Source organism: Rhamphochromis sp. 'chilingali' (genome assembly GCF_963969265.1).
Source record: "Rhamphochromis sp. 'chilingali' genome assembly, chromosome: 22".
Classification (NCBI taxonomy): Eukaryota; Metazoa; Chordata; class Actinopteri; order Cichliformes; family Cichlidae; genus Rhamphochromis; species Rhamphochromis sp. 'chilingali'.
The window spans coordinates 27,156,261-27,173,613 of record NC_137950.1 but is presented as its reverse complement, the minus strand read 5'-3'; the positions used below and the strand labels follow the sequence as shown (position 1 = coordinate 27,173,613).

Sequence of the window (17,353 nt, the reverse complement as noted above, 5' to 3'; positions counted from 1 at the left end):
TGTTTCTGCTCAGCACCTCAGTAAGGCGGGATTCTTGGTTGGATTATTGGTTATTCCAGCGTCTGCACCCAGCCCCACCCCCCTCCTGCACCCTGTGCCCTGTAGATTTGCTTTTAAGGCCTGTCTGTTCCTCTCCAGACTGCCAGAGCGACCCTTCCCATCTCCCTTGTCTTTCTCTCCCATCTACCTCTGCCCTGGTGGAGGCTCTGGAAATTGAAAACAGGTTAGGGTGTGTGGGGAAGAGAGGAAAAAGAGGGAGTGCAAGGTCTATCTTTGTCTGCTATCTGAGTCATTACCTTCATTGTTCATCCACAGCCTCTGCGGCCCTGTCTTTGGAAGAAATGGCGCCCTCTGTGGTTGCTTCCGCACTGTGCAGGAGCAGACATTTTCCTCTCATGTCTGCCTTTGAAATGGCCATTCTGTGTGTCATACTGGTAAAATGGAGTACCCTGCTCTCAGCTGGCACTCGTTCCTTTCTCACAGAGCATACCCCTGCAGTGGAAACCCCCAGTTCTTTTTTTCTTTAATTTTTAATTTCTCCACATATTTATAATGCATGCCTAATCATGTTATTTTTTGACTCTAATGCTTTTCCAGGCTGCCTGCAGCTGCCACTGCTGGGAGCTCTGCTATAACGCTGATTCACTGACCTCTGCAGTCTGACAGCGGAAATGCTCCAAATAATCAATTTTAGTGTTTAATAATAGTTCAGTAAAACACCGGAAAGTACTTATATAAACTGGGAACAGACTAATAACTGTAGTTGAAGACCAGTTGCATAAATAAGTGGAGCTTCACTAAAGTCCACACTGGGTCCCAGCGAGATGAGGGCTGATGCCGACTGGTCGTTTTTTCTTATGAAGGTTGCTGATTGAAATGACCTGGAGGTGTCTGTGTGGCAGACACAATAAAAGCTGTTTGAATTCCTTAAATGCTAAGGAAGGGTGCTTCAGTGCTTCCTTTATTACCTCCTTTAGTAGCAGAGTGTACACTGAAACATCCTTTATAAAAGAAAATAATACTGTCCCACAGTTTCAGTAAATTAGGTGTGTTTTCTTTTTCACACAATAGTCTGTTGATATGTTTTGAGCCTTCATCAGCTGGCTGTGTTAAAACCTACATGTGACCTATGAACATCAAACTGCAATAATAAAACATGCTGCTTATCAAGTTGTTTCCTGGTGTGAGGTTGGGGGATTTTTACATGAGAAAGCTCAATAAATAAAGATTATGTGAGTTTGAAGTTCACCACAATTCAGTTGAGTGGACAGGATGAGTAATTAATCTCAGTGAGATAAATATGTTGTTTCACTTCATAGGCTGTTTAGTCCTTTTTATTTAAAATTACAGCCTTGGATATAAAGTTGTTTTTCATTGGTGTTTCTATTTAATTTGACCTTTGTGAAAAGAAATTAGTTTGTTTTTGTCCCCCACCCCAGTCCAACCTAAGGACAATTGAACAAGATAAGACCATGAAAGCAACTCGCTTGTTTCACAAGCCTGAATTAGACCTTGCAATCAAAGCACAATGATTAATCTTTAACTTTGATCTTGCACATATGTTTGTAAGGCTTAACAAGGTGTGTAGAAAGTTTCATTAAAAACAAAGTACTTAAAAAAAACAAAAAAAAAACTACTTGTACATTGCAGCCTTTTGAAACCCCCCTCAGCTCCTCCGTACTTTGATTTGACTCTTTTCAGTGCATCAGCTTCGAGACTCTTCCTTGCTATTGGTTGTTCCTTATCTTTGTGCATATGTGTGAATTTAAACACCAAAATAACAGCACATTTAAGACACATGGCTAACACAGGGCATTTACTCGCAGTAAAGATGTAGTAGTAAATAAGAACTTTATTTATATGATAGAGTCCTAAAAGGGAGATGAAAAAATGGTGAGAGATACAGCATCACATAAAAGGAAGCTTATAAGAACGTGGTTTTAGATTTCACTGGGTTTTTTTTGCCTGGCTCATCTCCTCAGACTGGTGGATCGAAATCCATCAGAGGTCCTGATGCCTCAGTTCAGATTGTCTGCCTGCAGCATAAACCTTCCTTTTTGTTGTATTCTGTATTAGCCCGTTGGCTTTTTTTTTTAGGTGTGCCTGTCTGTCTAGTTCAATGTGTCTGTGGAATTCAAACCATTGCTACAGCTGGTTTGGCTCAAATAAATAGAACCTAAAGTAGTGAAGAGTAGATTTGATCTGGACACACGTGACATAAATCACTATCACCCAGAGTATCTTCTGTTGACCATAACTTAAACACTCGTGTCATCCCCCCCTGCAGATGGAAGCGAGCAGAGAGCCGCTACACCGTGGAGAGAGCTGCCATCATCAGCCACTGGAACTGGCTCCAGGCCCACATCTCGGACTTGGAGTACCGCATCCGGCAGCAGACGGACATTTACAGACAGATCCGCGCCAGCAAGGTCGGTCCTTCCATTTATTAGACACGTCTGTGCATTTTAGTTTTTTTTTCTCTGATGTGCAGAAAAATCTTCCATCAAGTGTAATAAAATCAGAAAAGAGTCCTTTTATGTGTATTTCCACTGACACTGTAGGATGAAGAAGCTCTGTGATGCATTTTAACTTGTATTAATTTCTTTATCTTTGAATTGAAAGTATAACTCTCATCTCTCGATTTCTCAGGGCTCAGTAGAGCTGGGAGGTGTTTCGCCAAGTGGGGTGCTTGCAGGTGGGACAGAAGTAAAAGCAGAGCCTGTAAACACTCAGGTAAACAGATTTGTTTCTTTAAAAATTGTCTTTTTAATAGAACAGTAGCTGCTAGTGGCTTAAAACCATTGTTTTTATTCTTTTTGTTGACCTTTTTATTGTTTTTACATAATTTCTGTCACATGTATTGTTGCATTTGTACATGGTCACATGAAATAGGACAAACATTTAAAAAAATGAGGTCACTGTATGCACGAGTAATCCCTGTGAGTCAGTCTCATAAAGCAGTAAACAGTTCAAGACAGAGGTTGTCTTTAATCAACCTAGCCACTATCTTGGCTAGACAGACTGTTATCAGTTAAAATGGCAATTTTTACTATTTTTATATTCTTTTGATTTAGAAAAACATTTTGCCTGCATTAAAATACAACCGCTGACACGGTTTTCATAGCCCCCCTTTTCTTACTTAGCAAGGCTGATCCCATCATCTCAGGTACACAGCTCTGGCTGCAAGTTGCACAAGCTCCACCCACCAACTGTCCAAACCTTATTTTTGAGATGCACAACTAATCAGAATAAGTTGAAACTGTTTAAGACGGAGGATGAACCGAGATGAACTGAAAGCTTAACAAAGGGATTATTTTTGAATGAAGATGAGTTTAAAGATTTATGTAAGAGGCGAGCCTCAGATCAGTTTTTGTGAATACAAAGGGAAGAATACAAAAACAAAATTAGACAGCAGTAAGGTTACAAAATTTTCTTCTTGTTCTTCCAACAAATAGAAAATGGTGCAAGATAAAATCTTTAGCCTTCATCAATTCTTATAAATAACCCCATTCATTCTTGGCTCAAGTGTATAATGTAAAGATAAATAAATATTAATGAATGAATATTAGTTGTAGCCTTTATTCAGCACTTTGATCTTCGGATGCTGTGTTAGTGGGTAAATATAAGCAGCTCTGCTTTAGTCTATCCCTGAGAATGACTGAAATATTGAGCTTGTTTGTTTTCACACAGGTGGAAATGAAATGGTAAGTGTTCACGGGAAATTGTGTTCTTATCTGTTCCTCAGGTCTGACCGAATCAAAGCAGTTTAGAAAGGAAAAAAAGCTCCCTAACCCTCAGATCCAAATAATTTCTCTTGATGAGTCGGCCTGTCTGGGTGTTTAAATTGTTTATGTCTGTTCAGCTGCAGCTGTGCAGCCTCCCATTGCAGCGGTGTACATTTGCTCTACTGCATGTTGAACCTCATTAAATTAAATGTTTTTCTGTCTTTAAGGTAATCCGATTTGATAGCAAAGCTGCTATATAAATGGCAGTTGTTTATAGTAGCACGTTTCATTATACTTGACATATTTAACACAAGCTTTTAAAAAACTGTTTAAAATAAAAATATCAAAATGTTGCAAAGACGTAAAGTACAAATTAACACACGCTCAGCTATTGAGTTGAAATGATAGAGAAATGTGGAGCAGATGTTTGTGAAATGAGACAAGGTTGACTGGAATCATGAAACTGTTCACTTGTGTAAAAGCTTGCGGAAAAAGTGCTTCAGGTTTTTTATCTTGATGGTTTAAGCCTTGGGAGAGTGAAGGCCTTAGCCCAAATCTGGACTGAATAATTCAAGGCCACAGGACCAAGATGATTTAGTTTGTCTCTAATGCAGTTTCCTGAAATACCGCCGGCTGCCTGAGTGTTCAGCGTGGTCAGCCTGCCAGTTAACACGAGGTGTAGTCTAACTGGTTTTGGTCTTATCTGTCGATGCAGGACGCCGGTTCAGAACGTCTGGAGCACACGGGCACCGCCCATATCAGCAGCACAGAGCCGGGCCCTTGGAAAGGTCAAAACGGGCAGCCAGTCAACGGCGTCCTCAGCAGGTACAGCTGCTAATGATTACCTCATTTTGAGTTCTCGGAAAGGCTCGCTGCCTTTCCAGGAAACGCGAGAGGGGAGTCCTTCGTTTGGATTTACAGTTAGAGAGATGCTGATTTTAGCTGGAGTGATTAGTAGAAAAGTAATTAACCTTTTTCACAGCAGACATTTCAGCTGGAAAAACATCCACGTTAGTCATCTTTGCATAGTGGTGTTTTGCTGTGGTAATAAATGGACCCAACTATAATATTTGTCTCATGTGCTTTTCACGCAATCACAATATCCACTATGGACAAAGCTTTGTCTGTGACTTTTGTTTTTTGTAGTCTTAATACTGCATTTTTTAAAAAAAAAACTGGCACATCTTCTAAACATCAGCTTCCCTGAACTCATTTTTTTCTTAGCAAATGTGAAAGTGTAGCTGCTAGATGCCGCCTGATGAGACATGAAACAGTCTTTAACCTCCAGCTCAATAGTGCAAAGTTTGTTGAACTGCACCCGTGTTTGAATCAGGGATTTTTATTTAGTTTATTTTTGTTTCTGTTGTGTTTAGTTTTCAGGATGATTTTCTCCGTTTCGGTTTTGTTTTGATTATTAGTTTCAGTTATTTTTTTTCATTTCACGCAGTCAGTGGACACAGTCCTGTAGATATGTGTCAGTGAACTTCTGTACAAAAATCTACATAACATTTGTTTTTGTAAGTGTGCATAGGTTGTTTTTCACCTGGTTTTGGTTTTAGTTTCATTTTAATTAACTGTAATGACCTCTGTGAGAATGAAGTGAGTAATAATCGTGTGAGCTCAGCCTCCTACACGCTGTGCTCAGGCAGCTTCCTCATTGCTGATGAAGGTTTCTAAAGCAGGCCATCTCCTGTTGTTAGTGCCATATGAGAATAAGTCATTCTTTTTAAAATTACGGTAACCAAATAGGAAGCCACCTGACAGAATCTGCTTTACTTTCAGTAATGACTTCAGTGGATTTTAATGAAGCAGTACAGAATTTTACCTTCATGCTGTGAATAATTTGCTAAATACAGGCTCTTTAAACGTCGATGGGTGAATCGGAGTTTCCTCTTTTTCAAGTAAATGTGATATTTACAAGAAATTGTCAGCCCTGAAAATTACATTTAAGCTCTGTTAACACAAAAGAAATCTCCTATCACATACTGACCTGTGAAAAGTGTATTTTGGATAAAGTTTTCTGTAGCGAACGCTTGTTTATGTGCCTCTACATCATAGACATTAAAATTGGTGCAGTTTTGCTCCTGAACCTGTGGGTTAGAGTCACTTGGAGTGGGTGTAGAATTGATTTGCTCTGAAAATGCACCAAATTTCAACCCACTCGTATGGTGCTACAACCGCATCCCAAGGTAAATTTTTATTGTGTAGGTTCATGCTAAGGTTTCTGAAGGGGCACCAGTTGACTTTAATTAATTATAATAAAAAGGTGTCATAGGACAATGTATTGAATTGTGTGTCCAATGTTTGTGTGTGGAAACTGTTGAAGTTACATCCTGAAATATTCAGACTCTATAATACATTAGATTAAGTATTGTTCCAAACACAAGAAAGAGTGTGAAAATGTCCTCACAGATGGTTATTTGTAATCCTGTCACATAGGGTCAGCTCACATGTCTTGTTATTATCTTGAAGCCTGAATCCAGAGTTTAGGATGCTTGATGTGCTCAGTGATTTCGATTTTTTTAATTTTTTTTTTTTTTTAAATATTTGCAGTTTTTTGTTTTGCAAAGTTTATAATACTTTGGGCACTGTATCATACAGACTGTACAGCTGCTAGTACAGTCTGCTATCTCTGAGGTGTAGCACATCTGGCAGCTAAAGTCACATTGATGAGTTTTAAGCTAATGAGATGCACTCACAGCTACGAGCACGCCAGCTTTTAACAGGTGCTAAATCTTCTCTCCGTGTTGTAGGATGGCAGAGAGCACAGACGCCAAGCATCAGCAGCCGTCGGCCTACGACAGCACATGCGTGGCTGCACGTACGCGGCCGCTAATCAGCTGCCGCCGGCGGCGACTCATTCAGCCCAACACTGTGCCCAACCTTAACGGCAAGGTGAGTTTTCTGCTCTGTGTGATTATTCTTGAGTTTCACTTGAAAGAAGCTGCAAGGGCACACGCGTGTGAAGGAGTCTTTGTGGAAACGGCGCGAACATGCTGAATGTTCAGTTTCGCACATTTAAGAGCAGTGAAAGGGCTTTTTGTTAGACAGCGCCTAGTGTTTTAGGCTTCACTCTTCGGCTGGTGCGTGACCTAATAACTGAGTAAACGAGAGATGGGGAAAGTAGGGCATCTTTATTCAGAGTCGAACAACAAAGGGTAGTAATGGCCCCATGTGACGACTCACAAGTTTTAGTTGAGGGGGGAATAGAAACGTTTCTCTAATTGTTTACACCCCTCCCCACTCTCTGGGAGACTGAGTGTGACTTTAAGTCTCTAAATGTGTTGAGGCTTTTAAACTGAAAAATACTACTACTACTACAATTATGCAGTCATATTTCTCCTGCTTGTTTTTATAAACAATATTTTTAAAAAGGAAAAAAAACAGACTTTCAAAGAAACAACAAAAAGGTCCTTCAAATCAAAGCATGGTGAACCACATGATTCAGAAAGAGAGAAAATCCTATCAGTTCAGCAGGACATAAGAAGCTTAATGCATCTTTTACATTAAACAACTATTTACATTATAAAATCCAAATCGTTCACAGCTGTCGTTTTAAAATGCTGTGCCTCTAAAACAGCTTCTTTTTTAACATGTTTTTATGATGTAGTGAAAAATAATCTTAATCATTTCATGATTAGTTATAAATAACCCCACTTTTATGTTTACAGAGTGTCAGTATTTACAGTGTTGACCTGATTGGTTTATGTTCCCTCCTTATCGAAGCCCCAGGTTGATCACTTTGTGGACTCATCGTCTTCCACTGATTCAGGATAGTTTGGTGATGATCTGTTCATCATGGAGCACATCACAAGGCAAAAGTGAAACCAAGTGGCTCAGAGACCACCTGATTTTACACCAGGAAACTCCCTAAATCATAGCATAGAAACTTGAGGCACTACCACAGCTTCTTTAAAGAGTGTGCTGAAAGAGATTTAAATGTACTATATTAGTGTGTAATAATATGGTTGGTTTCAGTAGTGAGGAGGAAACACTGATTATTTCTGTGGGACGAAGTACAGCGAACTAAACCGGTGTCAGATACGTCCACGCGCGTTCATCTAGCAAAACATAATCAAAATAGGAGCTGATATCTCAGATGAGATGGAGGACATTTTCTGCAGAGGAACTTTTGAACACCAGTGATTTACAAATTCTAATAGGTATTGTCTGATTATATGGGGGGGGGGTTCTAGTAGGAGGACCAAACTCATTAAACACAACATGGCTTAAATAGAGTGGAACACAAACTGAAATGGCTCAGTATGAAAAAAAAAATGGCACAGCTAAATAGGAAAAAAATAGAATAAAATACAAAAGGTCAATGGAAAAGAAGAAAATCTAGATAAAATTCAACAAGGAGCTTAAGGAGCGGGTGCAGTCTGTTCTGTTTTTGTATCTATTAAAAAAGAGAGTTTCAGTAAAGTACCAGCAGAACTAATAATAGAGTAATTTTAAAAATGGGGGGAATAGACATAAAGCAGGCACACGGAGCATGACGTCAGCGGCTCTAAAGAGCAGAACATTTTCTGGCATGACTCACTCAATAAGTGTTTAACGGCCGTGTCAGTGAAGCCGCTGAATTATTAATAATCACAGCTTGGCTGTGAATGATTTGCAACCGCTCTCGTTTGTCCTCCTGGCAGGCCCCGAGGAGCAGCTGCATCCAGTGTAACTGCAGGGTTAACCCCACCTGTGTGATGTGCGGTGGCTGGCCCACCCCCAGAGAGGACCCTCAGTACGAGCTGCCCACCCTGGAGCGCCTGTCAAGGCTGGATCTTGGCGTCCACCCCATCCTCTCCTTCCCCGACGGTCAGTGCTGGTCTCAGAGCGGAGCTTGAGTTTACGCAGCCATTTCCTCCTTTACATTCAGAGGGGAAGACAAACAAGGCGTGACTGTGAGCTCAGCAGGAAGTTCTGCTGAACATATTTAGTCATTTAGAGTCTTCTCTCTCTCTGCGCAGCAAGGAACTCACATAAATGAAGACAGGAATTTCTGACTTTACTGCAAATCAAAACATGAACAGTTTTACACGACACGGACAAATGAAGCAGTAGGTTTGGCTGAAGCTCACAGAATAGATTATCTAAGGTTGCAGTGTAAAGCACACAGCCTGGTGCCAGATTCAGCCTATCAGGACGTCTGATTTGCTCCCAGAGGGAGGGCAAAACTTTTCAGGCAGTTTAGTGTTCTATTTTTGCTCTTAACGATAAATAAAATGTGTAACCAACAAACCAATAAATGACAGGAAATAAGTTTTATTTTTTAATTATACAGGGGGGAAAAGTGTAATTGTCTTAAGTCTGGGTTGTGGGCTGCTCGTCTGTTTTCCTGTAATTTAACTGGGTTATTTCTGAAACTCTGAGCCCAGAGGAGATGTGATGTCGTGTTTTCTTTTCACTGTTTAATCATTTTGTTTTTTCTTAAGCTATTTCAGGGTGTCTCATGGATGTAATTTTCACTGGGCACCTAAATTTGTTTACACTAAAACAAAGGGGGAACATTTTGGAGGTGACTTTAAAGGTTATTAGTGAACATTTGGACCGCTGCTCTGAGGCTTGTTTCATGTGAATCACTAAACTGCAGAAAACTCTTCAAGAGTTTATAGCACTAATTTTAGGAATATGTCTTTTGTATTCTTGGACTTGGCATGATTCATATTAAGGATGATAATTTCACCCACCCTCCACCCCAGACTACTTGAAATGCTATATTTGTGGCAGATATTTGTGTTTTTTCTCCTGTGAGTACAGCAGCATGCAATGTCACAGCTCCATACAGACCTTACCAGTCTGATCCCTGGTAGCTACAGCGCTTTCTTCTCCTGTTCTTGTTGCTTAATGGTGTCTGGCAGCCTGTATGTGCGTTACTGCTGCGTTCTTGTTCTAGTAGTAGTGCTTCAGTAGTGGATATTCCCTCTGGGGTTAAAAAAACAAACAAAAAAAACCCTGAGGGAATATATTTATTAGCTGAAGTTGGGCTGCACTGTGATGTAATATCAGTTTATGCTACTATGTGCTCATCTGAACCTCAATTTGCCTAAAAACGCTCAACACTTAACCCTCATTACATTTGAGTTTTAACACATCCACGGAAAACTTTGCCCCCTGGTGGGGGTAATGTGAGTGTAGTTACAGAAGTGCCCTCAGTTTGTCCTCCTGTGTGAAAAAAGTAAGCTCCTGATTGGCTGCCCCTTGGAAACATCTGGAAGGTCGAGATGTGTGCCTGAGAAGAGCCAAGTGTAGAAAAAAACTGCCCGAGACTGAGTCAGCATTTATCTCGTATGCTGACCTCGTTAATTTGAAAGTTTCACCGTGTTTAACGTGAACCTCCGTCACCATAACAAGAACGTATTTGACAGAATATGAGGGAAAGCATAAAATTTTCTTCAGGAAGTTGATTTTTCTGAGTCTCGTTTCCTCTGCCGCTGTCTTCCTCAGACGTTTGTATAGGTCTGCGCCTGCAGCAGGTGATGAAGAGCCAGTGGCAGACCAAGTCACTGGAGAGGAGCAAACCACTGAAGAAGCTCTCCCTCAAACACAAGCTCTCCTCATCCAAAGAGAAGCACAAGTTCACCAACTCGCTCATGGCAGTCAGTAAGTATGGGAGCTGTCCGAGCGGCAGCTTTCTGCCATTTGACGGCAGCACACGAGCACAGCGACGCCTCTGAGATCACATCACCCAGACTTAAATACGACCTCTCACATTCAAAATAAATATAAGACGTGAAGAAACAGACAAATGTGTACAAATGTACGATGTTACGAAATGTCATTTTTAAAGTCAGCACATTATTGGGACACAGTGTGATTGTTGTTCAGGTCAGGTTTCTGCTTAATTCCAGCTGTGTAGGTTTCACAGTTCACTCTGTCCTAGTAGCTGCCGTATTTCCTAATTTCACGCAATGAGACGCTTCTCAGAAAAGAATCTGCCTTCTGAGAAGGCCCGATCTCGATGTCATATCCACTCAGCTGAGAACAGAGCAGCTGTTGATTGGTTGTTATCCTAGAGGAGAAAATACGCATTTACTAATTCCACCATCTCACACGTGAAGATTTAATATCTGACATATGAACATAAGCCAACTAAAAACTTCAGGCAGTGGATTTTTAAACTCAACAAAAGTCTTGGAGTAAATTTTTATTATCTGAACATGTTTGTTTTAATGTGTAATGTAAACGTCCATGACTGTGGAAGCGCCGTCAGTTGTCCTAACCTGTGACATATATGACAGTAACCTGATGTACTCCTGGTGTTGCAGGATTGGGCCACAAGAGAAGCGCTGAGAAGTCGAGGACAGTTGACAGCAGCGTTGGCGGAGGCGGCAGCGGCAGCAGCGGCGTGATGAACGCGGCCAGGCTGGAGGGCCAGGCTGTGTGCAAGACAGAGCGGCTGCAGGCCATCTCGACCCCGTTAGGGCCGTACGACAAGAACTACAGCCGCAAGAGAATAAGGGAGCACTCGCTGGAGAGAGCGGACTGTGAGTTACACGTCTGCAGCAGGGACTGCTTTAATCTGAGGTCCCATCAGTGAACCCGCCTGACTTTTCCTTTCTTTCTTTCTTTCTTTCTTCCAGCCTCCCCCAAGCTCTTCATGGACTCGAGCACCCCCTGCACGACTCTAGCCAACATGCACTCGTCCCTGCACAGCCCCCTAACACGCCAGCTGTCCACATCTTCAGAGAACTCTGTGCCGCTGGGCCTGAGCAGCCAGAGTGTCCCGAGCACGCCTGTAAGGACGCCACCCCAGATCTCACACCTTATTTGGATGATTCAAATCATCAGTCCGGGGTTTTTAAAAATGCTTGCTGTGTTTTTTTTAAGCAGGCTTTACTGCAGTCATATATTTTATTAATGACATTCATTTATTTCAGTAGCTGCGTGGAAATCTGATGGTTTCACATGACACAAGATGACAAGCACAGCATTAAAAAAATGTGTTCCAGGGAAAGTCTTAGACGGGGTGTGTGTGGGAAAGCTGTGCTGTAGTGAGGAAGATGGGAAACAAACTGAGACTTCTGCGGCGGCAGCATGCAAACAAGCTGCGAGCGTCACTGTCTGATGCGTTTTTGGTGCCATTAATGCGAACAAAAGTAAAAGTTGAGGCTCGGTGTGAGAAGAACACTCCCTCAATAAACACTCATCACACAGTGTTTGTCGCTGGGCGGAGGTTCAGACGTTAAACTCGAGCTGAAACTTTTTTGTGGTTGCTGGAGCAGAAAAAGCAGCAGGAAACAAAAACACTCGGCAGACTCGTTGCGCCAGCTGCTGCCGTATCCGCTCTGTAACTCGTGATCTGTGACCCCGTTCGTGGTCGGAGCGCTTTAACGTGCTGCGCTGTCTGGGCTTGTTTTTGTTTTTGCTTTTTTCTCTCATTTTCATCATTATTATTTTAATAATTTTACTTTATTTTAATTCATTATTTTCACACTTCAGAATCAGGCTGTCTGTGTGGATGCTTAGCTTAGCTTCAGGACTTCTTAGCGAGTAATCTGAAACCATGAAGCAGCATTTTACTGATTAACCTGCTGCTGTGGATGGGCTCACTCCAGAGGTTCTCACGGCTGAAGTTCAGTCTGCTTTCAGCGTCTTCTTCCTGCCGTGTGAACTTTTGGAAGCAATTTAACTCGTCCTACGTCTTTTTTGTGCTTGTATTGAATTGCATGTACTCATCTTCACAAACTTGTTACAAGTCAATGATGTTTTGTCTTCATTTACATCCAAAGTTGAGTCTCTAAACCTCGTAAAGCCTCTTTTTCACGGATATTAAAGTTCATCTGGTGATTTTCTTGGAGCTGGATAAATCTGGAGCGCTCGGTTTTGCCTCGGTTTGTTTTTCGGGAGCTGAAGGAGTATTTGGACCTAGAAATGGTTAAATGCTGCAGACTCGACCAACTGATTGTGACCTGCAGGGCATCTTCAGCTCATTTGCACACTCACCCTAAAACATGAGCGTGTAATTGTTGCCTGCTGGTCTTTTACACCAACATGGACAACATTTATTAAACAAAGTCTCCTTGGATTAAGGAGGAAACCTGTAAATTGTAAATATCCAAATGTGTTTGTGAAGTGAGCTCATGATGACCTCAGTTTCTATTAACCTTCATCTTTTGGATTAACATGATGACACGTGTCATCCTCCCTGCAGGCTGTGAGAGCGTTTGAGCTGAAAGTGTGTCGGAGCCGGTCGAGTCGTTATTGTTTGCAGACTTCTGTGTAAAGTCTCGCTTGTTTACACTCCTCCTTTGTTCTCCAGCAGCAGCCAATCAAGAGGAGGCGAGGTGAAAGCTCCTTCGACATCAACAACATAGTAATCCCCATGTCTGTGGCTGCCACTACCCGCGTGGAGAAGCTTCAGTACAAAGAGATTCTCACGCCCAGGTAAACCGATACCTGCATGGAAAAATACCACTCTGCTGTGGCTGCTGGTTCCCTGCACTCACACGTTTTTGTCTTGTTTTCTAAAGCTGGCGGTGTGTGGACGCCTTCTCGCAGCCCATAACCGAGGAGGAGAACGAACGCGAGGTGAGAGAACCACCTCATCTGTGGTATTTATCAGATTTCACGTGTTAAGCTGGGATGTTAGGATCCGTTCAGGAGATCCTGAGCTGCTGAGCGAACAGCAGCTGGTCGGATCTGACTCGTACATTTTAACCTGTGAAGCAATCATGAAGGCTTTGAAAACCTAAAAACTCTTCTTTCAAATTCTTAGCGTGACATTAAAAGTTATAAAAACATCTCAGCGTCGTTGTTCGAGCTCAGATGGTCAAACTGCTTTCTCTCAGAGTGTTTGATGATTAAACTGAAGCAAACGAGTTTTGGGGGTCCTGATGACATGCGATGTTTCTGCAGGTGGAGGACCTGTCAGACGCAGCTTTCATTCAGCTCCATCAGGCCTATGAGGACCAGGAGCGCACTCGCTGGACTTGGAGGGCCCTGGCTCCTGCTAAGAGGCGGGGCAGCAGGTAAGAGCAGCATCATACGCCTCAGTAAGCGCCTCGCGTTTGTTGTCACGCGGCAGCCGTGACATTGACAACTCCTCCGTTTCTTCCTCAGGTCGTACAAGTCCGTGGACGGGCGCACCACACCTCTGCTGTGCGGGACCAACCCGCCCACCCCTCAGCCCGCGTCCCCCGACCCGGGCCACTGCCCAATGCTGCATGACTACAGCTACGTGCCGTCGCCCATGAGTCCCGCCAGCCCCGACACCGCCTCCAACCCCCACACGCCCTGCTCGAGGGACTCCCACCGGCTCCTGTCCAGTGAGGACACGCGGTGCTCCACGCCAGACTTCACCTTCGAAGAGCGGGTACGTAGCTCCACCCCTGAGGATCAGTCAGCCTGTGAAGCGTCTGAAACTTTCATTCGTTTTTAACACCCGCATTTTTTTCCCCCCCCCAGACGGTGGCGCCGTGGGAACGCCGGTGCTTCCCCCTGCCCGAAGACCCGACCCCAGAGCCCGAGTCTGAGAGCGACCACCAAGTCAGGCCCAGGATGCGCAGCATCTCAGGTTGCCGAGCGATGGCCTACGGACGCCTCGATTCGGATGACGCAGAGCCGCCCCTTGACGACGAGAACAGTGGCGGCGCCCTAAAACACAAGTCCTCCACCCACCGATGAATGAGGGCCCCCCCCACACACCCACACACACACAGCTCCTCTCTGGCATTAACAAGCAGAACCTCAGCGCAGAATAACATTAAATGGGTTCCTGTTGTTTGATATTCAAACATCAGTCTAATACTTTCACAGTTTTTAGTGAACATTACGGAGATAGAAGCCTTTCCCGACACTTGTTTTTTGTCACACGAAAGAAAAAAAAAAAAAAGATAAATGTTTAAAAAAAAAAAAGTATAAAAACAACACGTTACAAAAAAATTTCTGTAGTAGGCTAAACAATGTACATGGGGGCTTAGTGGTGTTTCATACGTCGCGTGTACACTCGTAGCGCACTATGTAGCGGACTCCTCAAAAATATGGCCAAAGGGTTTTTTTTGTTTTTGTTTTTATTGACTAGTTTGCTTGTAATTCCCATGTACATTTTTAGTGGAGTGACAAATAAAACAATAAAAAAAAGGAGAAAAAAAATCAGCCCTTCCTCTTCCTCCGCCCCCTCAGACCTTCCTCATCCAAATAAAACTGATACATTTGAGATGTGGTTCCCCCTCCTTCCACTAGAGGTCGCCTGAACTCACCAGAGCACTTCTTTAAACTGCCAAGTCTGGTTTGCTTCATTATGTTTGTTTTTTCATTCCTGACGTGTTTTTTGTTAGTTTTTCTCTCGTTCTGTTCTGACTCATCCTCTTCTTTTTTGTGCGTTCCTTTTAATAGTAAATCATTCCTTTTTTGATCTCCCGCCGCTGCCTCTGTTTTCAGTTCAGCTTCACAGAGGGCAGCACAAACAGACGCGGCGTTTTTAAGTTTGTTTTTTATTAGTGTTTTTTTTTCTTTTCTTTTTAAAGCACTTACCCCTCAAAGCGCCGCCGCTGCATGTCAGCAAACACGCTTGCGTCCGATCCCGACGGCACAAAGGCGTCCACTTAATTTAAAAAAAGAAAAGAGGAAATGGAAACGTCAAATCGCAGCGCGGCAAACAAACCCCGCCCTCCCTCCTCTCACATTTCACATGTAGCAGCTCTCAGCTGAAGCCGCCCTGAGCTCAGGTTCTCCAAGGGAAAAAATCTTCTGCTGCCCCCTCCGACTGATCGATCGATCGAACGTCACACTCAGACCGGATTTTATTTTCACCACATCCTCCATATAACCTCACACACTCCTCCTCCCTCCACCTTAAAGTAACTAATTGCTATGCAAAAAAAATCTATGGTTTTTCATTTTACACCTTTTTATCCCGCAGCCATTCAGTCACTGTTTGTTTTTTTCTTTTTTTGTAGTTAAGCGAGATGTCGATGTACCTGTTTGATTGTTGCAGCAGTTATAACCTAATCAAAAAGCTGAATTGTTTTTTCTTTTTTTGTAAATAGTACCATTAAAACATTTATGTTTAACTTGGTGCCGTGGTCCTGCTCTCAGCTCATTTTAACCTGTGTGATGTCACCGCTCGCCTCTCGCAGGTGTAGCGCTGCGTTTGTCCTCTGGCTCCGGGTGTTTGAATGCAGACTTTTCATAGGTGGTCCTGAACGAGCCAGAAATCTACATTTTTACTGTCAGATTTGATGAAGTGAAACAACTGTGATCAGCGTCCTGATTACACCACCACCTCCACCTGCTGCGTCTGGAAGTGTCATCCTCACTGAAGTGTCCTGTTTTAAATCCATAACCGAACAATCAGAACGCAGTAACATGAATGGTTTATGTAGAAAGTAAGATTTTCTTACTATGAAGCGAGGAGTTTTAATTCTGACTTACTTTGTCAGAGGTGTGAAAGGTTCACAGCTGGGGTTGAACGTACGCCCGGGCTCACGGGCACCCAGGCAGTGATTAAATGGGAGTTGAGGCATCTGCTGGAAAAATCAGCAGCGCTTTGAGCAGGTTAACAGGAAATGGAGCGACTCTTCTTTCAGGGTGTGAAACTCTAGATTAAACAGCTGAAAGGAGTTTCAATGCCACAACTTCTTTCAGTGGAGAGGTGACTGGTTTAAACGGTTTAGTGGTTAATGTGTCTGCCTCACCAGAGAAAGCTCCAGTTGACTCCCAGAAGACCCAGTTATCCTCTGGGATTATGTCAGGAAGAGAATAAAACATGAGGACTGACCTGCTGTCAGCAGCCTGAGGAGAAAGCTGCTGCTTTAAAAGTACAACTAGAAGTCTTGTTTGTACACACACCTACAATCTGCAGTTAGACCTGGATTGTGGGACGAAACTTAAACGCCACCTGGCGGCTCTGAGACGAGAGCGACCTTCCTGTTGTGACCGCTGCACCAATCCTCAGACTGCCGGCTCAGAAAGCTTCATTTCAGCTGAATGATGTCCATAAGTGTGCTAACCTGGCACTAAGTAACATTGTTTTGACATGGGTGACCTTTGACCTGTTACTACAGTTTAAAACTGAGTGTGAAAACTTTTTGGTTGGCTAAAACATTTATAAAAGTATTTTGGGCTTTAAAAACAAAACCTTACTTGATGAAATTGTTAACAGAACTTGTGGCTGTTTATTCAAACTTGGCTGTTTTTATGATGCCTGCTGTGAACTTTGAACTGAAAGAAATTAAAAATAAAGCGAACACTAAAGAAAAAAGCATAAACCTATAGCTATAGCACTGCTATTTTCTTATCGCTGACAACTTAAAGGTGCTTTTTGTTTCAACGTGTGAATGAAAACATTCACCACCAGTGGGCAGCATTTCACCAGTAGGTGCATTTTAATGTTTCCAGATGTTTGCTGCTGCTCGCGTCCTCTAAAGTCTAATCGTTCACCAGGCTGACATTTTAAAGTAGATCACTTACCTTATTTAAAAAACGTAAGCCTGCAATTTTAAAAACAATTAATCATAATTTTAAAAAAAAACCTCCACCTTCTAGAGCCTGAGAAAGTTCACACACAGTGCTCCATCTTGTGGTGCAAAGTGGTATTACATCAAAGTATACAGCTGCTTCAGAAATAAAATCAAAGCAGGTTTTACCTTTATTCACTGTTTAAGTGCCAGTGTTGGCCTCCAGTGACTGCT

The 17,353-nt window shown here is 42.6% G+C and overlaps 1 protein-coding gene across 2 annotated transcripts in view; it reads left to right on the top strand.

Annotated features, from left to right (window-relative positions):
• Nucleotides 1-15,183, top strand: part of LOC308390976 (KAT8 regulatory NSL complex subunit 1-like) — a 36,197-nt gene extending 21,014 nt beyond the window's left edge. The window contains exons 3-15 of one of the 2 annotated variants that reach the window (XM_080873384.1): nucleotides 2,288-2,429; nucleotides 2,650-2,733; nucleotides 4,441-4,550; nucleotides 6,479-6,620; nucleotides 8,372-8,537; nucleotides 10,167-10,322; nucleotides 10,988-11,206; nucleotides 11,303-11,457; nucleotides 12,985-13,106; nucleotides 13,193-13,250; nucleotides 13,578-13,690; nucleotides 13,782-14,034; nucleotides 14,127-15,183. In XM_080873384.1, coding sequence (XP_080729510.1) covers nucleotides 2,288-2,429; nucleotides 2,650-2,733; nucleotides 4,441-4,550; nucleotides 6,479-6,620; nucleotides 8,372-8,537; nucleotides 10,167-10,322; nucleotides 10,988-11,206; nucleotides 11,303-11,457; nucleotides 12,985-13,106; nucleotides 13,193-13,250; nucleotides 13,578-13,690; nucleotides 13,782-14,034; nucleotides 14,127-14,345 — 1,939 coding nt within the window. In that variant the 3' untranslated portion in view covers nucleotides 14,346-15,183. Of the gene's footprint in view, nucleotides 1-2,287; nucleotides 2,430-2,649; nucleotides 2,734-4,440; nucleotides 4,551-6,478; nucleotides 6,621-8,371; nucleotides 8,538-10,166; nucleotides 10,323-10,987; nucleotides 11,207-11,302; nucleotides 11,458-12,981; nucleotides 13,107-13,192; nucleotides 13,251-13,577; nucleotides 13,691-13,781; nucleotides 14,035-14,126 lie in introns of both variants that reach the window. The other variant, XM_080873383.1, reaches the window with a different exon arrangement.
• Nucleotides 15,184-17,353: the final 2,170 nt, after the last annotated feature.